Source organism: Bombina bombina, chromosome 2 (assembly GCF_027579735.1).
Source record: "Bombina bombina isolate aBomBom1 chromosome 2, aBomBom1.pri, whole genome shotgun sequence".
Classification (NCBI taxonomy): Eukaryota; Metazoa; Chordata; class Amphibia; order Anura; family Bombinatoridae; genus Bombina; species Bombina bombina.
In genome coordinates, this window is record NC_069500.1 from 237680423 (window position 1) to 237700646 (window position 20224).

The window sequence follows — 20224 nt, forward strand, 5'->3', positions numbered from 1 at the left end:
TCACAAGTTCTGTCAGTTGGGGTTTTGTGTTTCACAGAGAGCCCTCTTTTTTTCTGCTAGGACAGTTAGTTTTTCCATCCTGTCGGTGGGCTCTGTGTTTTTCCTTTGGTCATGATATGGTTTTCCTACCTATATGTGGCTAGTTTTAGCAGTTGTGTCTACTAGACTATGGTTCAGTGGGGAGCTTGCGGCTTCCTTGGCGCACCATAAGTTATATGGTGTTAGAGGAGCTGAGGGTGGATTGTTATTCTTCCTAGCGATCGCTCTCTCATAGGTTGTGAGTCTCCCTTTGGGAGATGGACTTTCTAGAGAGTCTTTTTCCTGGGTGGTTGTCTTGTAATAACCTTTGTTTCGCTTTGTCTTGGGGTTTCTTACCCTTTTCTGACGGTCCTTTGGATCTCCTTTGGGTACTCCTTTCTCCTCTTCGGGGTAGGTTGAAGTGCTTTTCCTTCGGGTAAGTTTGTGCGATTTGGCTCCCCGGAGGCACTGTGCTCAGTGGAATCTAATTTTGAGTGGTCTCCAGCACGGCATGCCGGTTGTTTAACTGATGGGCAGTTACTTTTGTTTTCAGTTTTTCTATGGGTAATTTCAGGCTGTGGTGCCCTTCAAAGGGGCCACCTTCTGTACCCGCCCTTTGTTTGCATGGAGTGTCCTCTATAGCTTTTCTTCTATAAGGTACGACGAGTCCACGGATTCATCCTTTACTTGTGGGATATTATCCTCCGGCTAACAGGAAGTGACAAACAGCACCACAGCAGAGCTGTCTATATAGCTCCTCCCTTAGCTCCACCCCCCAGTCATTCTCTTTGCCTATTCTAAGTACTAGGAAGGGTAAAGTGAAAGAGGTGATAAAATATTAGTTTTTTGTTTTAAAAAGTACCGGTGTGTACTATTTACTCTCAGGCAGCAGATGGATGAAGACTTCTGCCTGGAGGATGATGATCTTAGCATTTGTAACTAAGATCCAGTGCTGTTCCCACAGAGGCTGAGGGGTACAAGAAAATTCAGTGTGAGGAACGTTTTCATGCTGTATAGCAGTGAGGTATGTTCAGTCATTTTTCCTGGAGAGACTGTGTATTTCAGAGAGGCTGACAGTATCCCCATGAGGGTAAGGGTAAGCAGTAATCCTAAGAGCTATATAAAGGCATTACTAAGCTTGCATAAGGGTCTAATTACAAAGATGGTTGACACTGAGTTTTGAATTTTTGTGGGCAAACGTTTTATGAACTGGGAGTGCTGTTAACGTTTTGTGGGCAATAACGTTTTTTGGGCAACTTTATTGAGGGTACACTTGGCTTATTTTTTGGGTCTCAGAACCCACATGGCTAGTTTAAAACCGCTCTGGTGCGGTTCTTTGAGGCTGTAGAGACATCAAGTGCGATGGTCGGGGCCTATTTTCGCGCCTCAGATGCTCAGTTGTTTTCACTCAGCAAGCAGCAATCTCCAACTCCTGAGGGCCCTTGTGGATGTTTTGGGCCAAATCGAAGCTTTAACCCCATATTTACTATCCCTGAGGGTAGGTATGCACCACAGCAGGGCTGTGGCAAGGTGCTGGTGGTGTTTTTTCCGGATTTAGGCCTAATTTCAATCAGGTTTGCACATTAAAGGGTTAAATGTTAAATTTCCTTGTGGGGCAAACTTACAGCGTACAACTATACCTATTGAGGACAGTTGTGCTTTCAAAGATCCTATGGATAAAAACTTAGGTTGAGGGTCTCCTAAAGAAAATATTTGTTCATCAGGGTTTTCTTCTCCAACCAATAGCGTGCATTGTTCCTGTAACTACTGCAGCTGCTTTTTGGTTCGAGGCTCTGGAGGAGGCTCTTCAGGTTGAGACCCCATTAAATGATATTCTGGATAGAATTAGGGCTCTCAAGCTAGCTAATTCTTTCATTACAGATGCCGCTTTTCAACTAGCTAAATTAGCGGCAAAGAATCCAGGTTTTGCCATTTTAGTGCGTAGAGCGTTATGGCTTAAGTCCTGGTCTGCTGACGTGTCATCAAAATCTAAGCTTTTAGCCATCCCTTTTAAGGGTAAGACCCTATTCGGGCCTGAACTGAAAGAGATAATTTCAGACATCACTGGAGGGAAAGGCCATGCCCTTCCTCAGGATAAGACAAATAAGATGAGGACCAAACAAGATAATTTAGGTGGTCCCTCTGCTGCAAAGCAAGAAGGGAATTTTGCTCAATCCAAGTCAGTCTGGAGACCTAACCAGACTTGGAACAAGGGTAAACAGGCCAAGAAGCCCGCTGCTGCCACCAAGACAGCATGAAGGGGTAGCCCCCGATCCGGGACCGGATCTAGTAGGGGGCAAACTTTCTCTCTTTGCTCAGGCTTGGGCAAGAGACGTTCAGGACTCCTGGGCTTTAGAAATCGTAACCCAGGGGTATCTTCTAGATTTCAAAGATTCTCCTCCAAGGGGGAGATTCCATCTTTCTCTATTGTCTGTAAACCAGACAAAAAGAGAGGCGTTCTTTCGCTGTGTAGAAGACCTATATACCATGGGAGTGATCTGCCCTGTTCCGAAAACAGAACAGGGGCAGGGGTTCTATGCCAATCTGTTGTGGTTCCCAAAAAAGAGGGAACCTTCAGACCAATTTTAGATCTCAAGATCCTAAACAAATTCCTCAGAGTCCCATCCTTCAAGATGGAGACCATTTGGACTATTTTTCCAATGATCCAGGAGGGTCAATATATGACCACCGTGGACTTAAAGGATGCGTATCTACACATCCCTATCCACAAAGATCATCACCAGTTCCTCAGGTTCGCCTTTCTGGACAAGCATTACCAGTTTGTGGCTCTTCCCTTCGGGTTGGCCACAGCCCCCAGAATTTTCACAAAGGTGCTAGGGTCCCTTCTGGCGGTTCTAAGGCCGCGGGGCATAGCTGTGGCACCTTATCTGGACAAAAGATCTCACGGGTGGAAGGTGAACGTAAAAAAGAGTTCACTTATCCCTCTCACAAGAGTTCCATTCCTGGGAACTCTGATAGATTCTGTGGACATGAAAATTTTTCTGACGGAGGTCAGGAAATCAAAGATTTTAACCATCTGCCGAGCTCTTCATTCCATTCCTCGGCCGTCAGTGGCTCAGTGTATGGAGGTAATCTGACTAATGGTAGTGGCAATGGACATAGTTCCGTTTGCTCGCTTGCATCTCAGACCACTGCAACTATGCATGTTCAAACAGTAAAATGGGGATTATGCAGATTTATCTCCTCAGATAAATCTGGATCAAGAGACCAGAGACTCTCTTCTTTGGTGGTTGTCACAGGATCATCTGTCCCAGGGAATGTGTTTCCGCAGGCCAGCATGGGACATAGTGACGACGGACGCCAGCCTATTGGGCTGGGGTGCAGTCTGGAATTCCCTGAAAGCACAGGGTTTGTGGACTCGGGAGGAGGCTCTCCTCCCGATAAATATTCTAGAACTGAGAGCGATATTCAACGCACTTCAGACGTGGCCTCAGCTGGCTTCGGCCATATTCATAAGGTTCCAGTCGGACAATATCACAACTGTAGCATATATCAATCATCAGGGGGGAACAAAGAGTTCTCGAGGCTACCAAAATAATTCGATGGGCAGAGACTCACTCTTGCCATCTATCAGCAATCTATATCCCAGGAATGGAGAACTGGGAAGCGGATTTTCTAAGTCGTCAGACTTTTCATCCGGGGGAGTAGGAACTCTATCCGGTGGTGTTTGCACAATTGATCAGCAATGGGGCACACCAGAATTGGATCTGATGGCGTCTCTTCAGAACGCCAAACTTCCTTGTTACGGGTCTTGGTCAAGGGATCCTCAGGCAGTACTGATAGATGCTCTAGCAGTACCCTGGTCGTTCAACCTGGCTTATGTGTTTCCACCATTTCCTCTCCTTCCTCATTTCATTTCCAGAATCAAACAGGGAGCTTCAGTGATTTTGATAGCACCTGCGTGGCCACGCAGGACTTGGTATGCAGACCTTGTGGACATGTCATCTCTTCCACCATGGACTCTGCTACTGAGACAGGACCTTCTGATTCAAGGTCCGTTCCAGCATTCAAATCTAATTTCTCTGCGGCTGACTGCTTGGAGATTGAACGCTTGATTTTATCCAAGCGGGGTTTCTCTGAGTCGGTCATAGATACCTTGATTCAGGCTCGAAAGCCTGTTACTAGGAAAATTTATCATAAGATATTTTGTTCTTTCTCCAAGAAGGATTGCAGAAGGGGCAATCAGCTAGTTCCTTAAAGGGACAGATATCTTCCTTATCAATTCTACTGCACAAGCGTCTGGCAGATGTTCCAGACGTTCAGTCGTTCTGTCAGGCTTTAGTTAGAATCAAGCCTGTGTTTAAACCTGTTGCTCCGCCATGGAGTTTGAATTTAGTTCTTAAAGTTCTTCAAGGGGTTCCGTTTGAACCTATGCATTCCATAGATATTAAGCTTCTATCTTGGAAAGTTCTTAGTGGTTCGTGCTTTGAGGTTTTACTTGCAAGCAACCAAATATTTCCGTCAAACATCTTCTTTGTTTGTTGTCTATTCTGGAAAACGTAGAGGTCAAAAAGCTACAGCTACCTCTCTTTCTTTTTGGCTGAAAAGCATCATCCGTTTGGCATACGAGACTGCTGGACAGCAGCCTCCTGAAAGGATTACAGCTCACTCTACTAGAGCGGTGGCTTCCACATGGGCTTTTAAAAATGATGCTTCTGTTGAACAGCTTTGTAAGGCTGCGACTTGGTCTTCGCTTCATACCTTTTACAAATGTGATACTTTTGCTTTTTCGGAGGCTATTTTTGGGAGAGAAGTTCTTCAAGCTGTGGTGCCTTCTGTTTAACCATCTGTCTTGTCCCTCCCGTTCATCCGTGTCCTGTAGCTTTGGTATTGTATCCCACAAGTGAAGGATGAATCCGTGGACTCGTCATACCTTATAGAAGAAAAGTAAATTTATGCTTACCTGATAAATTAATTTCTTCTATGGTACGACGAGTCCACGGCCCGCCCTGTCATTTTAAGACAGATTATATTTTTTTTATTTTAAACTTCAGTCACCTCTGCACCTTGTAGTTTCTCCTTTTTCTTCCTGTACCTTCGGTCGAATGACTGGGGCGTGGAGCTAAGGGAGGAGCTATATAGACCGCTCTGCTGTGGTGCTCTTTGCCACTTCCTGTTGGCAGGAGGATAATATCCCACAAGTAAAGGATGGATCCGTGGACTCGTCGTACCATAGAAGAAATTAATTTATCAGGTAAGCATAAATTTACTTTTTTCTTGTGTTTCCAAAATTATGCTTACCTGATAATTTTCTTTTCTTTTGACGGGAAGAGTCCACAGCTCCCCCCCGCTTTTTTTTGATGATGCGGCTGTAAAAAAGTTTCTTCTTCTGGCACCTTTTTCACCCTGATATTTCTCCTATTGTTCCTTGTTCCCTTGGCAGAATGACTGGGGGATGAGGGAAGTGGGGGAGGTATTTAAGCCTTTGGCAGGGGTGTCTTTGCCTCCTCTTGGTGGCCAGGTTCTGAATTCCCAAAAGTAATGAATGCAGCCGTGGACTCTTCCCGTCAGAAGAAAAGCAAATGATCAGGTAAGCAAAATTTAAGATTCTAAAATATTTTATTTTAGAATTTTTAGAATAAAAGCCCATTATTCACTGTGTTCATTTAAAATACTTAAAAAAAATTGTAGTAGAAATTATTTTAAACCAGAGAAAATGTATAAGATTATTAGTTAATTACAGTAGCTGGTATAAGAAAATTTCAAGAAAATATTGAAAAACAAAATTTATGTCACTCCCCTACCCATAATGCCCAGTCATTTGACTGAAGGGAAATGGAAAAGGAATAACACAAAGGTGTAGAGGTGCCTGAAGTTTAGTAAAAAAATAACTGTTAAAAAAGGGTGGGTTCGTTAACTCTCCATATCCGGAAAGAAAGAAATATATCAGGTAAGCATAAATTTTATTTTCTTTCCTAAGATATGGAGAGTCCACAACGTCATTCAATTACTAGTCTGAGCCAATACCCAAGCCAGAGGACACTGAATGAACAGGGAGGGAGAAAAAGACAGACAGACCTAAATAGAAGGCACCATCGCTTGAAGAACCCTTTTCCCAAAAAAGGCCTCAGCCGAGGCAAAATTATCAAAGTTGTCAAATTTAGAAAAAGTATGCAGAGAGGACTAAGTTGCAGCCTTGCAAATCTGTTCCACAGAAGCTTCATTTTTTAAAGCCCAAGAAGAGGAGACAGCCCTAGTGGAATGAGCTGTAATTCTCTCAGGAAGCTGCTGTCCAGCAGTCTCATAAGCAAAACGAATCATACTTCTCAACCAGAGGGAAAGAGAAGTAGAAGTAGCCTTCTGACCCTTACGCTTTCCTGAGAAACAAACACAGTTGCTGTAGATAGAATTTTAGAGCACGCACAACATCCAAGTTGCGCAACAGACGTTCTTTATGAGAATAAGGATTGGGACAGAGAGAAGGAACAATTTCCTGATTAATATTTCTATCCGAAACCACTTTAGGATGAAACTCCAATTTAGTATGAAGAACCGCCTTATCCGCATGAAAGATAAGTAAGGCGAATCACACTGCAAAGTCAAGAGTTCTGAAACTCTCTGAGCAGAAGAGATAGCAATAAGAAACAAAACCTTTCAAGATAGCAACTTAATATTTATGGAATGCATTGCCTCAAACGGAGCCTGCTGCAAAACTTTAAGAACAAGATTAAGGCTCCAAGGAGGAGCTACAGGTTTAAACACAGGCCTGATTCTGACCAGGGCTTCACAAACGGATTGAACATCTGGCACATCCGCCAGATGCTTGTGTAACAAAATAGATAATGCAGAAATCTGACCTTTCAGAGAACTGACTGACAACCCTTTCTCCAGACCTTCCTGGAGAAAAGACAAAATTCTAGGAATCCTGACCCTACTCCAAGAGTAGCCCGTAGATTCACACCAATAAAGGTATTTACGCCATGCCTTATGGTAAATTTTTTGAGTAACAGGCTCATTTTTTTGAGTAACAGACTCAGAAAATCATTCTCCAAGCAGTCAGCTTCAGAGAAACAAGATTTGGATGGAGGAATGAACCCTGAGTTAGAAGGTCCTTCCCGAGAGGCTCCAAGGTGGCCAAGATGACATCTTCACTAGTTCTGCATACCAGATCCTGCAAGGCCATGCAGGAGCTATTAGAATTACCTATGCTCTCTCTTGTTTGATACGTGCAATAACTTGTGGAAGGAGCACAAACGGAGGAAACAGGTATGCTAGAACGAAATCCCATTGAACCGCAGAGCATCTATCAGAGCGGCCTGAGGATCCCTTGACCTTGAACCGTACCTTGGAAGCTTGGCCTTCTGCCGAGACGCCAACAGATACAACTCCGGCACCCCTCATTTGAGGGTTAACCTAGAGAACACCTCCGGATGGATAGCCCACTCCGTGGGATGAAATGTCTGTCTGCTCAGGAAATCTGCTTCCCAGTTGTCCACTCCACTAATGTGGATGGCAGATAGAAAACAATTGTGAGCTTCCGCCCCTGAATAATCCGTGCCACCTCCTTCATTGCTAGGGAACTCCAAGTTCCTCCCTGGTGGTTGATGTAAGCCACTGAGGTGATGTTGTCCGACTGAAACCTAATAAACCGGCCTAAAGACAATTGAGGCCAAGCCATCAGATTATTGTAAATTGCTTTCAACTCCAAGATGTTTATGGGGAGAGCAAACCCCTCCCGAGTCCATAGTCCCTGAACCTTTAACCAGTCCCAGACTGCTCCCCAGCCTAGCAGACTGGCGTCCATGGTCACTATCACCCAGGAAGGTCTCCAGAAGCATATGCCCTGAGACAGATGGTCCTGAAAAAAGCCACCACGGAAGAGAGTCTCTTGTCGACTGGTTTAGATCTATCCTCTGAAACAGATCCAAATGGTCTCCATTCCATTGTCTGAGCATACATAATTGCAGAGCTCTCAAATGGAATCGAGCAAAGGGAATGATGTCCATGAAAGCGTCCATAAGATCAATTACCTCCATACATTGAGCCACTGATGGCTGAACAGTAGACTGAAGAGATAGGCAACAGGAGAGAATTTTGGATTTTCTGACCTCCGTCAGAAAATTTTTCATAGATAGGGAATCTATAATGGTCCCTAAGAAAACCACACTTGTTGCTGGAACAAGGGAACTCTTTTCCAGATTCACTTTCCAACCGTGGGAACGTAGAAAAGATAAGAAGATCTCTGTATGAGAGTTTGCTTGTTGAAAAGATGGCGCCTGAACTAATATGTTGTCCAGGTATGGCGCCACTACAAATCCACACTGCCAAGAGAGCCCCAGAACCTTTGAGGAAATTCTGGGAGCGGTGGCAAGTCCAAGTGGAAGAGCCACAAACTGAAAGTGTTTGTCTAGAAAGGCAAATCTCAGGAATTTGTGATGATTCCTGTGGATGGGAACATGAAGATACGCGTCCTTCAAGTCTATGGTCGTCATGAACTGACCCTCTTGGACCAAAGAAAGAATGGAACGAATGGTTTCCATTTTGAAGGACGGTACCCTGAGAAACTTGTTGAGGCACTTTAGGTCTAAAATGGGTCGAAAAGTTCCCTCTTTTTTGGGAACCACGAACAGATTTGAATAGAATCCTAGACCCTGTTCCCTTACTGGAACTGGAACCATCACTCCCAGGGAGGAAAGGTCCTGAACACAGTTCAAGAATGCCACTCTTTTTACCTGGTCTGCAGATAATCTGGGACATCTTATCTCTACGCTTGACCAAACAGGGAAAGTCTGCCCCCCACATGATCCACTCCCAGACCGGGGGCCGACCCTTCATGCTGACTTAGACTCAGCTAAGGGTTTCTTTGATTGCTTCCCCTTATTCCAAGATTGTTTGGGCTTCCAAGGAGACTTGGACTGCTCCTGCTTGGAAGAGGGAGAGGAAAACTTTTGACCTTTGAAGTAACAAAATGAAGGAAATTTACTTTGACGTCCTTTGAGTCTGTTCTTCTGGTTTTGCGGTAGAAAAGTCCCTTTCCCACCCATAATATCAGAAATTATTTCTACCACACCAGGTCTGAACAAGGTCTTAGCCTTGTAAGGAAGCGCCAGAAGCTTGGACTTAGAGGTAACATCAGCTGACCAAGATTTTAGCCACAATGCCCTACGGGCTAGGACAGAGAAGCCAAACATCTTGACTCCCAGTCTAATAACTTGCATCTTAGCATCAGAAATAAAGGAATTGGCTAGTTTGAGAGCCTTAATCCTATCTTTCATATCCTTCAGCGACAAAGTGTTGCTCCAATAAGATGCTGCACTTGCTACTGTGGCATTACAAACTGCAGGTTGCCATTGAAGACCTTGATGAACATACATCTTCTTTAAATAAACTTCCAGCTTTTTGACCATGGGATCCTTAAAGGAGCAGCTATCCTCTATAAGGATCGTAGTTCTCTTAGCCAGAGTAGAAATAGCCCCTTCTACTTTAGGCACCGTGCGCCAAGAATCTTTAATGGAGTCAGCAACAGGAAACATCTTTTTAATACAGGAGACGGGGAGAATGGAATCCTTGGCTTCTCCCATTCCTGTGAAATAATCTCCGTCACACGGTCTGGGACAGGAAAAACTTCCACAGAGGAAAGAACATCATAGTATTTATTAAGTTTACTAGACTTCTTAGGGTTGATAATGACAGAAGTATCGGAGTCGTCCAAAGTAGCCAATACCTCCTTTAACAGTACACAAAGGTGTTCAAGCTTAAATCTGAAGTTTACTTCTTCAGTATCAGATAAAGGAATAATACTGTTCGAATCTGAGATTTCACCCTCAAAGGCTACTAACGTGTCCTCCTCATCACACTTATGAGGGAGGGCGACCTGCGTAGCAGTAGGTGGAACAGAAACCTTACTATCTGAATGTCTAATTTTCCTCTTGTGTTTTCCCAGCATAGGAAAAGCAGATAATGCCACAGATACCGCATAAGATACCTGTGCAGCAAAATCTGCAGGCACATAAACTCCTCCAGGAGGCTGAGAGGAACTGCAGGGCACTGTATGTGACGCCGTAGAGCAGAGCTTTCCAAACTTTTCATGTTGGTGACACACTTTGTAGACCTACATCATTTTGCGACACAGTAATTCAGTTGTACTAGCAAAAAGGAGGTTAAACTAACTTGTTTTAAGAGATACGGACACATACATAAATTATATAATAATAAAATGCATTTACAATTAACAGTATGTATGTGCAAGAATAAAAAAAAAAATAATAACACCAATAGCTACTTACTATTTTAATGGGATGTATGAGGTTGATGGGATGAACACAGTTTCGGAATATTTGGTGTAATATTAGATAAAGACACTCGCATTTCATCATCAAGCATTTTTAAGCTTCCACTTCCTATCCATATATCAAGAGCAGGAGCAGCAATGCACTACTGGGAGCTAGTTGCAAAAAATAAACACTGACTTCTGACTTCAGCTCAGCGTTTAAGCTGTCACCCTCAGAGCTCTGTGAGTCCGACTGACTACTGCCCGCACTGCAAATACACTGCTGTCCCACTCACTGGCTACACTTGCAGTCACGAGCCAATTAAGGAGACTACACGTGCAGTCAGGAGCCAATGTGCCGCCAAATCCGCCAATGGTAATAGTTTAAGTTCCCACTGAGCTGTGCCAATTGGTTAAGATGATCTGTGACCCACTAGGTATCAATCACGTGTCAACCATGTGATATGTGTAGCAGGCAGGTGGAAAGTCAGAAACCAAAAAAAAAAAATTAAAAAAATTAATTAAAAAAAATTTGTGCTGAAGCAGGGACACACCTACACACTGCTGCCGACACACTAGTGTGTCCCGACACACAGTTTGGAAAGCACTGCCGTAGAGGCTTGGGACGTATTAGGAGAAAGCTGTGGCATTGCCTGAACAGCATCATCCTGCGAGACACTGGGCTCAGAGGGCAACAATTTATCTTTAAATTGAAGTGTTCTAGCTAAGCATGCAGAACAGAATTGCATAGGCAAAAATAAATTGTGCCTCAAGGCATAACAAGCATTTGTCAAAAGACTTGGTCCATGTCCATAATACTAAATAAAAAATTCCCCAAATTGTAGAATTTCAAGTCTCCAAGACCTAGAAAACAAAAGCACTTACCTGCAGTCTACCAACTCACAAAGGGTGAAAGGACACATAATCCTTACAGAGACCTGTAGAAAAAGATAGAACAGAGTAACCAACTCTGGCTTTCTGTTCCATGGGCAGAAGAGATTGATGTGGACTCGCCTAAACCCAAACCCAAACCTTGCTTGCAGGGAAAAGTACCAGAAAAAGGAATTAATTTCTTCAGACACCAAACTTCACCTCCTCTATTGACAGAGGCAAAGAGAATGACTGGGTATTATGGGTAGGGGAGTGACATTTAACAGCTTTGCTGTGGTGCTCTTTGCCTCCTCCTGCTGGCCAGGAGTGATATTCCCACTAGTAATTGAATGACGTTATGGACTTTCCATATCTTAGGAAAAAAAATTGTGTACCGTTACTTTCTAAGTATGTGTTTAGAATTTTTTGTATTTAAAGTAAAATTTGTTTTTTTTTCTACAATAAATGTCCTTTTTTTTAATTCTTTTTTCCTTAGACTTTGTGAAAACATAGATTTTCACCACCATAGAGCATTACATTCATCAATAATAGTCAATATCTTTTGGTCGGAAAGCAGAACACAAAGGCTTTTAACCGATGTAATGATTACTTTAACAGACTTTGTTTTGAGAGGCCATAAAGACATGTGTCGTAAAGAAAATGTAAGTCCTTGTATTTGAAAGTTCACTCCATTGTATTGCAGATAAAATATTTGTATTGCCTCTGATTTTAAATTAATGTTTAATCCTAGAATTTTTGGAATGCTAGGGTTTACCAATGCTATAAATAAAGGGTACGTTCAGTCATGAAGTATAAAAACTTCATGCTGAAAGTTTCTTTATTTGTATTAGTTTATGCTGAGTTGACGGCAAAACACAATTTTTTCAATGAAGTGACATTTCCACCTGTTAGCCAGTAGCGTGCTATCCATCCAGCATAAAGCCAATTGGCAAGCACAGCTATTGGCTAAGAAGTGGAAACGTCATCTCATTTAAAAAATAGCATTATGCAGTGGTTGGCTAGAGGTGCTCAGATCGGCATAAACTGAAACAAATAAAAAAAACTTTAAGCATGAAGTTTTTTTTATACTTCATGACTGAAAGTCCCCTAATATAGCACTGGTAAATACTAGCGTTTCAAAATCGCTAGGATTTTCTATCACTTTAAAGGGATGTTAAACTCAAAACTTTATCATAAAAATGTTTAATTTTGTTAAATAAAAAATAAATATTGCAATGCACTTTCATGATCTATTTTGCTTACTTTTTCTATAATTTTATCTTAAAATTGTAGTCTTTCTATTTTTTATTTGCATAACCCTTACATGCCTACATGCTGCATATTGGTTGGGTGGTATGTGCAGAAGCTCATGTATATCTGTAGAGCTGCAACAACTAATCAATTTTTAAAATAGTTGTCAACGAATCTCATTATTGATTAGTTGGTTTGCACACCAGCTGCTTAACTCCGATGAACTCCTGTCCATGGTATTGTGTTTAATTGTTATCTCCTAAGCCTAAAGGATGTCTACAGACGTTTACTTTTCACTTTTTCAGGACAGTATAAGTTTCTTTTTAAGTTTACAACTAGGCTTTGCATGATATAGTCCCAAGCTTGTTATTTACACCTAACCCTAGATTGATGGGATTTGTTATTTGAATTGATGTGCACTATTATCTGTTTGCACAATTATTAGCTGATTGCTTGCTTTTGCTGACGAGACGCTAAATTCAGCAGCTCCTACAGCATGCTAAATAATCTACGGATTATCACACAACTAATATGCCATCCTTCAATAATATCCTGCATTTTAATTGAGGAGAAGGTTTGGAGTCGGATGATACCATTATCCCTGTGATCTAGCTACCAGAAGACCCAAACCGACCTAGATTGAAGCTAAAGGTCTGAGTCACCTTACTAACATCACCCCCCACGGTCTTACATCTAGCCAGGTAAAGTCATCTCTCTATCATTCCATAATGGAGGAGTCTTATATAAGCATATTTATACTAATGGAGGAACTGGAGTGCAAGGTAGAAGGGAGCTTCAACGATCTCCTGGCCACTGTCAGAAATACGCATATACAAGATGGCGCTTGACAACTTGCAAGCTATGGAACAGTCACTACTGAGCAGACCGAGAGCCTATCCACCACAAAACAGCCTTCAACACCCAAGGAGGACAGTTCTGGTGGAGTCTCAGAATATTCCACAGATATCAGCACAGATAGAGGAATAGATCGTCATTTCGTTGACAGCTAAATATGCCGCACTGAAATTATGCCGAGGATGAGGCGGGTGAACACTGCCTACGATAAGAGGTCTTCACTGATCACGGAATGTCAGAATTTGCGGTACTTGATCCCTCCCAGACCGTGCTCCCGTGATGAACTGAAGCTTGATCACTTACATCTGGGCCCGTACCTGGGAGGTGTGGCCGACTCCCGCAAATGAGCTCTTGTGTTTATTTTTCATTCAACTAAGGGTCATATGGAGTGGGAGGTGAGAGACTCGATGTCTGGACTTTTGCTCTCTTGTGAGCTGAGCATCCCATTCAAAAGAACAGTCACTTACTGTTACATCCAGACCGACTATAGATCTGGTGTAGGTTAAAGAAACTCTTTACTTAATCTAGAGGATTTCACTCTACACACCCGGAACTGAGTTATAGTATATGTTTGAGAACTTCTCTAGTGTTTGCCAATGTTCATTATTTGTTTCTATCTAATTCAATTATAGATGTTTATGATGCAGTATGGTTTGCAGTACATAGAGATTTTGTGAGAACTGAACTGGAGTAACTAGCTTCAGAATTTGTCTTACCCACTGTATTGGAAATGTTAACCATACTAGATATCCAACCCATATACTATCATGTGAATATTACTAGTTTTCTCCTATAAATAACGACATTTCTGAAGCTTAGACTGCATAAATCTGTATTTTGTGTAATCAAATGTTCTATCTGCTGACTAACTATTATACTACTGTCTATGTCAGTATATGTTTGAGAACTTCTTTAGAGTTTGCCAATGTTTGTTGTTTGTACTACTACTGACTAATTACTATACTAACTACTATGTCCGATATAATTCCATAATCTTCCATTCAGATGCAATTTGTATATAGAAAATCAACGAAGACGCCTAGTTCTCTGTAGTAACAATCTGTACCATGAGGTAGCTTGAGGTACAATTAAGGTGCATATTGACACTATAGGCTCTTATAGCATTATATCTGAGTCTTGCTACTCTGAATTGCATATACAATAGAAACTGCAACTTGCCCTATGTCAACTAGCTAATAGACCTAATGAACTATTGCACATACACCATTACTAAATTGAGCATACGATGTCTGAACCAAGCTCACTTATAAATTAGTATGCTCTTATAGAACTCCTCAACTTTGTAGATGACATAAAACTCAAAGATTACATAGATCCACAGCTCCCTCACTTGTTAAGTCACAATAAGTTAGTTTATTTTGCTTTACCATAAGATTATCCAGACTACATACATATCTGCAGTTCCTCCTCTACCAACATTTGCCCAACTCCTCTACTAACATATGATAGAACCAGTTTAATATTCTAATTTTACATCCCCTATATTATCTCAAGCGGTGTTTACCCGCTGTTAAACATAATTTCTTAAGTGTCATTAGACCCCATTGGGGTCCATAGTATGACTATCATATTTGGCTCATCTTTTAGTTACCAAATGGTCCATGAGAGGCCAGCTAAACAGTCGTTTACAAATTGCTATAATTATTATAAAATTGAGGTTACATAAATCCATGTTATGTCATCCACCCTTTTTCTTACTTATAACATTGTTTATTGTTCAACTGGATTTATGCCATTTAAGTTTCATGGTATGTATTGTAAATTTACTTTATTACAAAACCTCATTAAAAGAATATTTAAAAAAAAAAACACACAAAAAAATCCCACTTTAAATTGGTGGTGTGTTAACAAAGATAAATATCCCACCCTGGCAATATTGTCAAAACCCTACTTATGCATCTCAGGCCCCTCAACCCCATCTGAGCGCCTCTTCTCTGCTGCAGGCAAAATAGCTTGCAAAAAAAGAGCCAGTTCAACTGGATTTATGCCATTTAAGTTTCATGGTATGTATTGTAAATTTACTTTATTACAAAACCTCATTAAAAGAATATTTAAAAAACAAAAAAAAAAACAAAAAAACCCCACTTTAAATTGGTGGTGTGTTAACAAAGATAAATATCCCACCTTGGCAAAATTGTCAAAACCCTACTTTTGCATCTCAGGCACCTCAACCCCATCTGAGCGCCTCTTCTCTGCTGCAGGCAAAATAGCTTGCAAAAAAAGAGTCAACCCCAGCCAGGAGCATCTGGACATGTTGACATTTTTGCATTTCAATACAAAGTTTCTGAAATAACGAATAACAGAATGTTATAAACAGTGACAATCTACCTCTTTCTAGTTCTACCTCTTTTCAAAATGTTTGTTATTTTGCTTAATTATAAAAATGTGCTCTGCTGCTTGTGTTAGAGTAAAGTTTTAGTCTGAAGTTTTTTATATGTAACACTCAGTATGTGCATTTTATTTTAAATGCAGGAAAAAAGTATAGCAGTCCCCGGGTTACGTACAAGATAGGGACTTTAGGTTTGTTCTTAAGTTGAATTTGTATGTAAGTTGGAACAGGCACTTTTTTAGGTGAAACTCTAGCCAAACATTTTTGTTTTGTTTTGGATAGCATAGGATAAAGTTTGTTTTGCTATCTGTGCCCCTGTTCAGAACATTTCACATCACTTTCTGTCCTTGTGACAATTGGATTTCTCCAACATAGGTGTGTCCGGTCCACGGCGTCATCCTTACTTGTGGGATATTCTCTTCCCCAACAGGAAATGGCAAAGAGCCCAGCAAAGCTGGTCACATGATCCCTCCTAGGCTCCGCCTACCCCAGTCATTCTCTTTGCCGTTGTACAGGCAACATCTCCACGGAGATGGCTTAGAGTTTTTTAGTGTTTAACTGTAGTTTTTATTATTCAATCAAGAGTTTGTTATTTTGAAATAGTGCTGGTATGTACTATTTACTCAGAAACAGAAAAGAGATGAAGATTTCTGTTTGTATGAGGAAAATGATTTTAGCAACCGTCACTAAAATCCATGGCTGTTCCACACAGGACTGTTGAGAGCAATTAACTTCAGTTGGGGGAACAGTGAGCAGTCTCTTGCTGCTTGAGGTATGACACATTCTAACAAGACGATGTAATGCTGGAAGCTGTCATTTTCCCTCTGGGATCCGGTAAGCCATGTTTATTACGATTGTAAATAAGGGCTTCAAAAAGGGCTTATTAAGACTGTAGACTTTTTTTGGGCTAAATCGATTGATTATTAACACATATTTAGCCTTGAGGAATCATTTTATCTGGGTATTTTGATATAATAATATCGGCAGGCACTGTTTTAGACTCCTTATTCTTTAGGGGCTTTCCCAAAGCATAGGCAGAGCCTCATTTTCGCGCCGGTGTTGCGCACTTGTTTTTGAGAGGCATGGCATGCAGTCGCATGTGAGAGGAGCTCTGATACTTAGAAAAGACTTTCTGAAGGCGTCATTTGGTAGCGTATTCCCCTTGGGGCTTGGTTGGGTCTCAGCAAAGCAGATACCAGGGACTGTAAAGGGGTTAAAGTTCAAAACGGCTCCGGTTCCGTTATTTTAAGGGTTAAAGCTTCCAAATTTGGTGTGCAATACTTTTAAGGCTTTAAGACACTGTGGTGAAAATTTGGTGAATTTTGAACAATTCCTTCATGTTTTTTCGCATTTGCAGTAATAAAGTGTGTTCAGTTTAAAATTTAAAGTGACAGTAACGGTTTTATTTTAAAACGTTTTTTGTACTTGTTATCAAGTTTATGCCTGTTTAACATGTCTGAACTACCAGATAGACTGTGTTCTGAATGTGGGGAAGCCAGAATTCCTATTCATTTAAATAAATGTGATTTATGTGACAATGACAATGATGCCCAAGATGATTCCTCAAGTGAGGGGAGTAAGCATGGTACTGCATCATTCCCTCCTTCATCTACACGAGTCTTGCCCACTCAGGAGGCCCCTAGTACATCTAGCGCACCAATACTCCTTACTATGCAACAATTAACGGCTGTAATGGATAATTCTGTCAAAAACATTTTAGCCAAAATGAACACTTATCAGCGTAAGCGCGACTGCTCTGTTTTAGATACTGAAGAGCATGACGACGCTGATATTAATATTTCTGAAGGGCCCCTAACTCAGTCTGATGGGGCCAGGGAGGTTTTGTCTGAGGGAGAAATTACTGATTCAGGGAACATTTCTCAACAAGCTGAACCTGATGTGATTGCATTTAAATTTAAGTTGGAACATCTCCGCATTCTGCTTAAGGAGGTATTATCCACTCTGGATGATTGTGACAAGTTGGTCATCCCAGAGAAACTATGTAAAATGGACAAGTTCCTAGAGGTGCCGGGGCTCCCAGAAGCTTTTCCTATACCCAAGCGGGGTGGCGGACATTGTTAATAAAGAATGGGAAAGGCCCGGTATTCCTTTCGTCCCTCCCCCCATATTTAAAAAATTGTTTCCTATGGTCGACCCCAGAAAGGACTTATGGCAGACAGTCCCCAAGGTCGAGGGAGCGGTTTCCACTTTAAACAAACGCACCACTATACCCATAGAGGATAGTTGTGCTTTCAAAGATCCTATGGATAAAAACTTAGAAGGTTTGCTTAAAAAGATGTTTGTTCAGCAGGGTTACCTTCTACAACCAATTTCATGCATTGTCCCTGTCGCTACAGCCGCATGTTTCTGGTTCGATGAGCTGATAAAGGCGGTCGACAGTGATTCTCCTCCTTATGAGGAGATTATGGACAGAATCAATGCTCTCAAATTGGCTAATTCTTTCACCCTAGACGCCACTTTGCAATTGGCTAGGTTAGCGGCTAAGAATTCTGGGTTTGCTATTGTGGCGCGCAGAGCGCTTTGGTTGAAATCTTGGTCGGCTGATGCGTCTTCCAAGAACAAGCTACTTAACATTCCTTTCAAGGGGAAAACGCTGTTTGGCCCTGACTTGAAAGAGATTATCTCTGATATCACTGGGGGTAAGGGCCACGCCCTTCCTCAGGATCGGCCTTTCAAGGCAAAAAATAAACCTAATTTTCGTCCCTTTCGCAGAAACGGACCAGCCCAAAGTGCTACGTCCTCTAAGCAAGAGGGTAATACTTCTCAAGCCAAGCCAGCTTGGAGACCAATGCAAGGCTGGAACAAGGGAAAGCAGGCCAAGAAACCTGCCACTGCTACCAAGACAGCATGAAATGTTGGCCCCCGATCCGGGACCGGATCTGGTGGGGGGCAGACTCTCTCTCTTCGCTCAGGCTTGGGCAAGAGATGTTCTGGATCCTTGGGCGCTAGAAATAGTCTCCCAAGGTTATCTTCTGGAATTCAAGGGACTTCCCCCAAGGGGGAGGTTCCACAGGTCTCAGTTGTCCTCAGACCACATAAAAAGACAGGCATTCTTACATTGTGTAGAAGACCTGTTAAAAATGGGAGTGATTCATCCCGTTCCATTAAGAGAACAAGGGATGGGGTTCTACTCCAATCTGTTCATAGTTCCCAAAAAAGAGGGAACGTTCAGACCAATCTTAGATCTCAAGATCTTAAACAAGTTTCTCAAGGTTCCATCGTTCAAGATGGAAACCATTCGAACTATTCTTCCTTCCATCCAGGAAGGTCAATTCATGACCACGGTGGATTTAAAGGATGCGTATCTACATATTCCTATCCACAAGGAACATCATCGGTTCCTGAGGTTCGCATTCCTGGACAAACATTACCAGTTCGTGGCGCTTCCTTTCGGATTAGCCACTGCTCCAAGGATTTTCACAAAGGTACTAGGGTCCCTTCTAGCTGTGCTAAGACCAAGGGGCATTGCTGTAGTACCTTACTTGGACGACATTCTGATTCAAGCGTCGTCCCTTCCTCAAGCAAAGGCTCACACGGACATTGTCCTGGCCTTTCTCAGATCTCACGGATGGAAAGTGAACGTGGAAAAGAGTTCTCTATCTCCGTCAACAAGGGTTCCCTTCTTGGGAACAATAATAGACTCCTTAGAAATGAGGATTTTTCTGACAGAGGCCAGAAAAACAAAACTTCTAGACTCTTGTCGGATACTTCATTCCGTTCCTCTTCCTTCCATAGCTCAGTGCATGGAAGTGATCGGGTTGATGGTAGCGGCAATGGACATAGTTCCTTTTGCACGCATTCATCTAAGACCATTACAACTGTGCATGCTCAGTCAGTGGAATGGGGACTATACAGACTTGTCTCCGAAGATACAAGTAAATCAGAGGACCAGAGACTCACTCCGTTGGTGGCTGTCCCTGGACAACCTGTCACGAGGGATGACATTCCGCAGACCAGAGTGGGTCATTGTCACGACCGACGCCAGTCTGATGGGCTGGGGCGCGGTCTGGGGATCCCTGAAAGCTCAGGGTCTTTGGTCTCGGGAAGAATCTCTTCTACCGATAAATATTCTGGAACTGAGAGCGATATTCAATGCTCTCAAGGCTTGGCCTCAGCTAGCGAGGGCCAAGTTCATACGGTTTCAATCAGACAACATGACAACTGTTGCGTACATCAACCATCAGGGGGGAACAAGGAGTTCCCTGGCGATGGAAGAAGTGACCAAAATGATTCTATGGGCGGAGTCTCACTCCTGCCACCTGTCTGCTATCCACATCCCAGGAGTGGAAAATTGGGAAGCGGATTTTCTGAGTCGTCAGACATTGCATCCGGGGGAGTGGGAACTCCATCCGGAAATCTTTGCCCAAGTCACTCAGCTGTGGGGCATTCCAGACATGGATCTGATGGCCTCTCGTCAGAACTTCAAAGTTCCTTGCTACGGGTCCAGATCCAGGGATCCCAAGGCGGCTCTAGTGGATGCATTAGTAGCACCTTGGACCTTCAAACTAGCTTATGTGTTCCCGCCGTTTCCTCTCATCCCCAGGCTGGTAGCCAGGATCAATCAGGAGAGGGCGTCGGTGATCTTGATAGCTCCTGCGTGGCCACGCAGGACTTGGTACGCAGATCTG

At 42.4% G+C, this 20224-nt stretch overlaps 1 protein-coding gene across 1 annotated transcript in view; it reads left to right on the plus strand.

Moving 5' to 3' along the window:
* Positions 1 to 20224, plus strand: part of SLF1 (SMC5-SMC6 complex localization factor 1) — a 686747-nt gene that overhangs the window by 257377 nt on the left and 409146 nt on the right. Inside the window, exon 11 of the mRNA XM_053701493.1 lies at positions 11616 to 11781. Coding sequence (XP_053557468.1) covers positions 11616 to 11781 — 166 coding nt within the window. The remainder of the gene's footprint in view (positions 1 to 11615; positions 11782 to 20224) is intronic.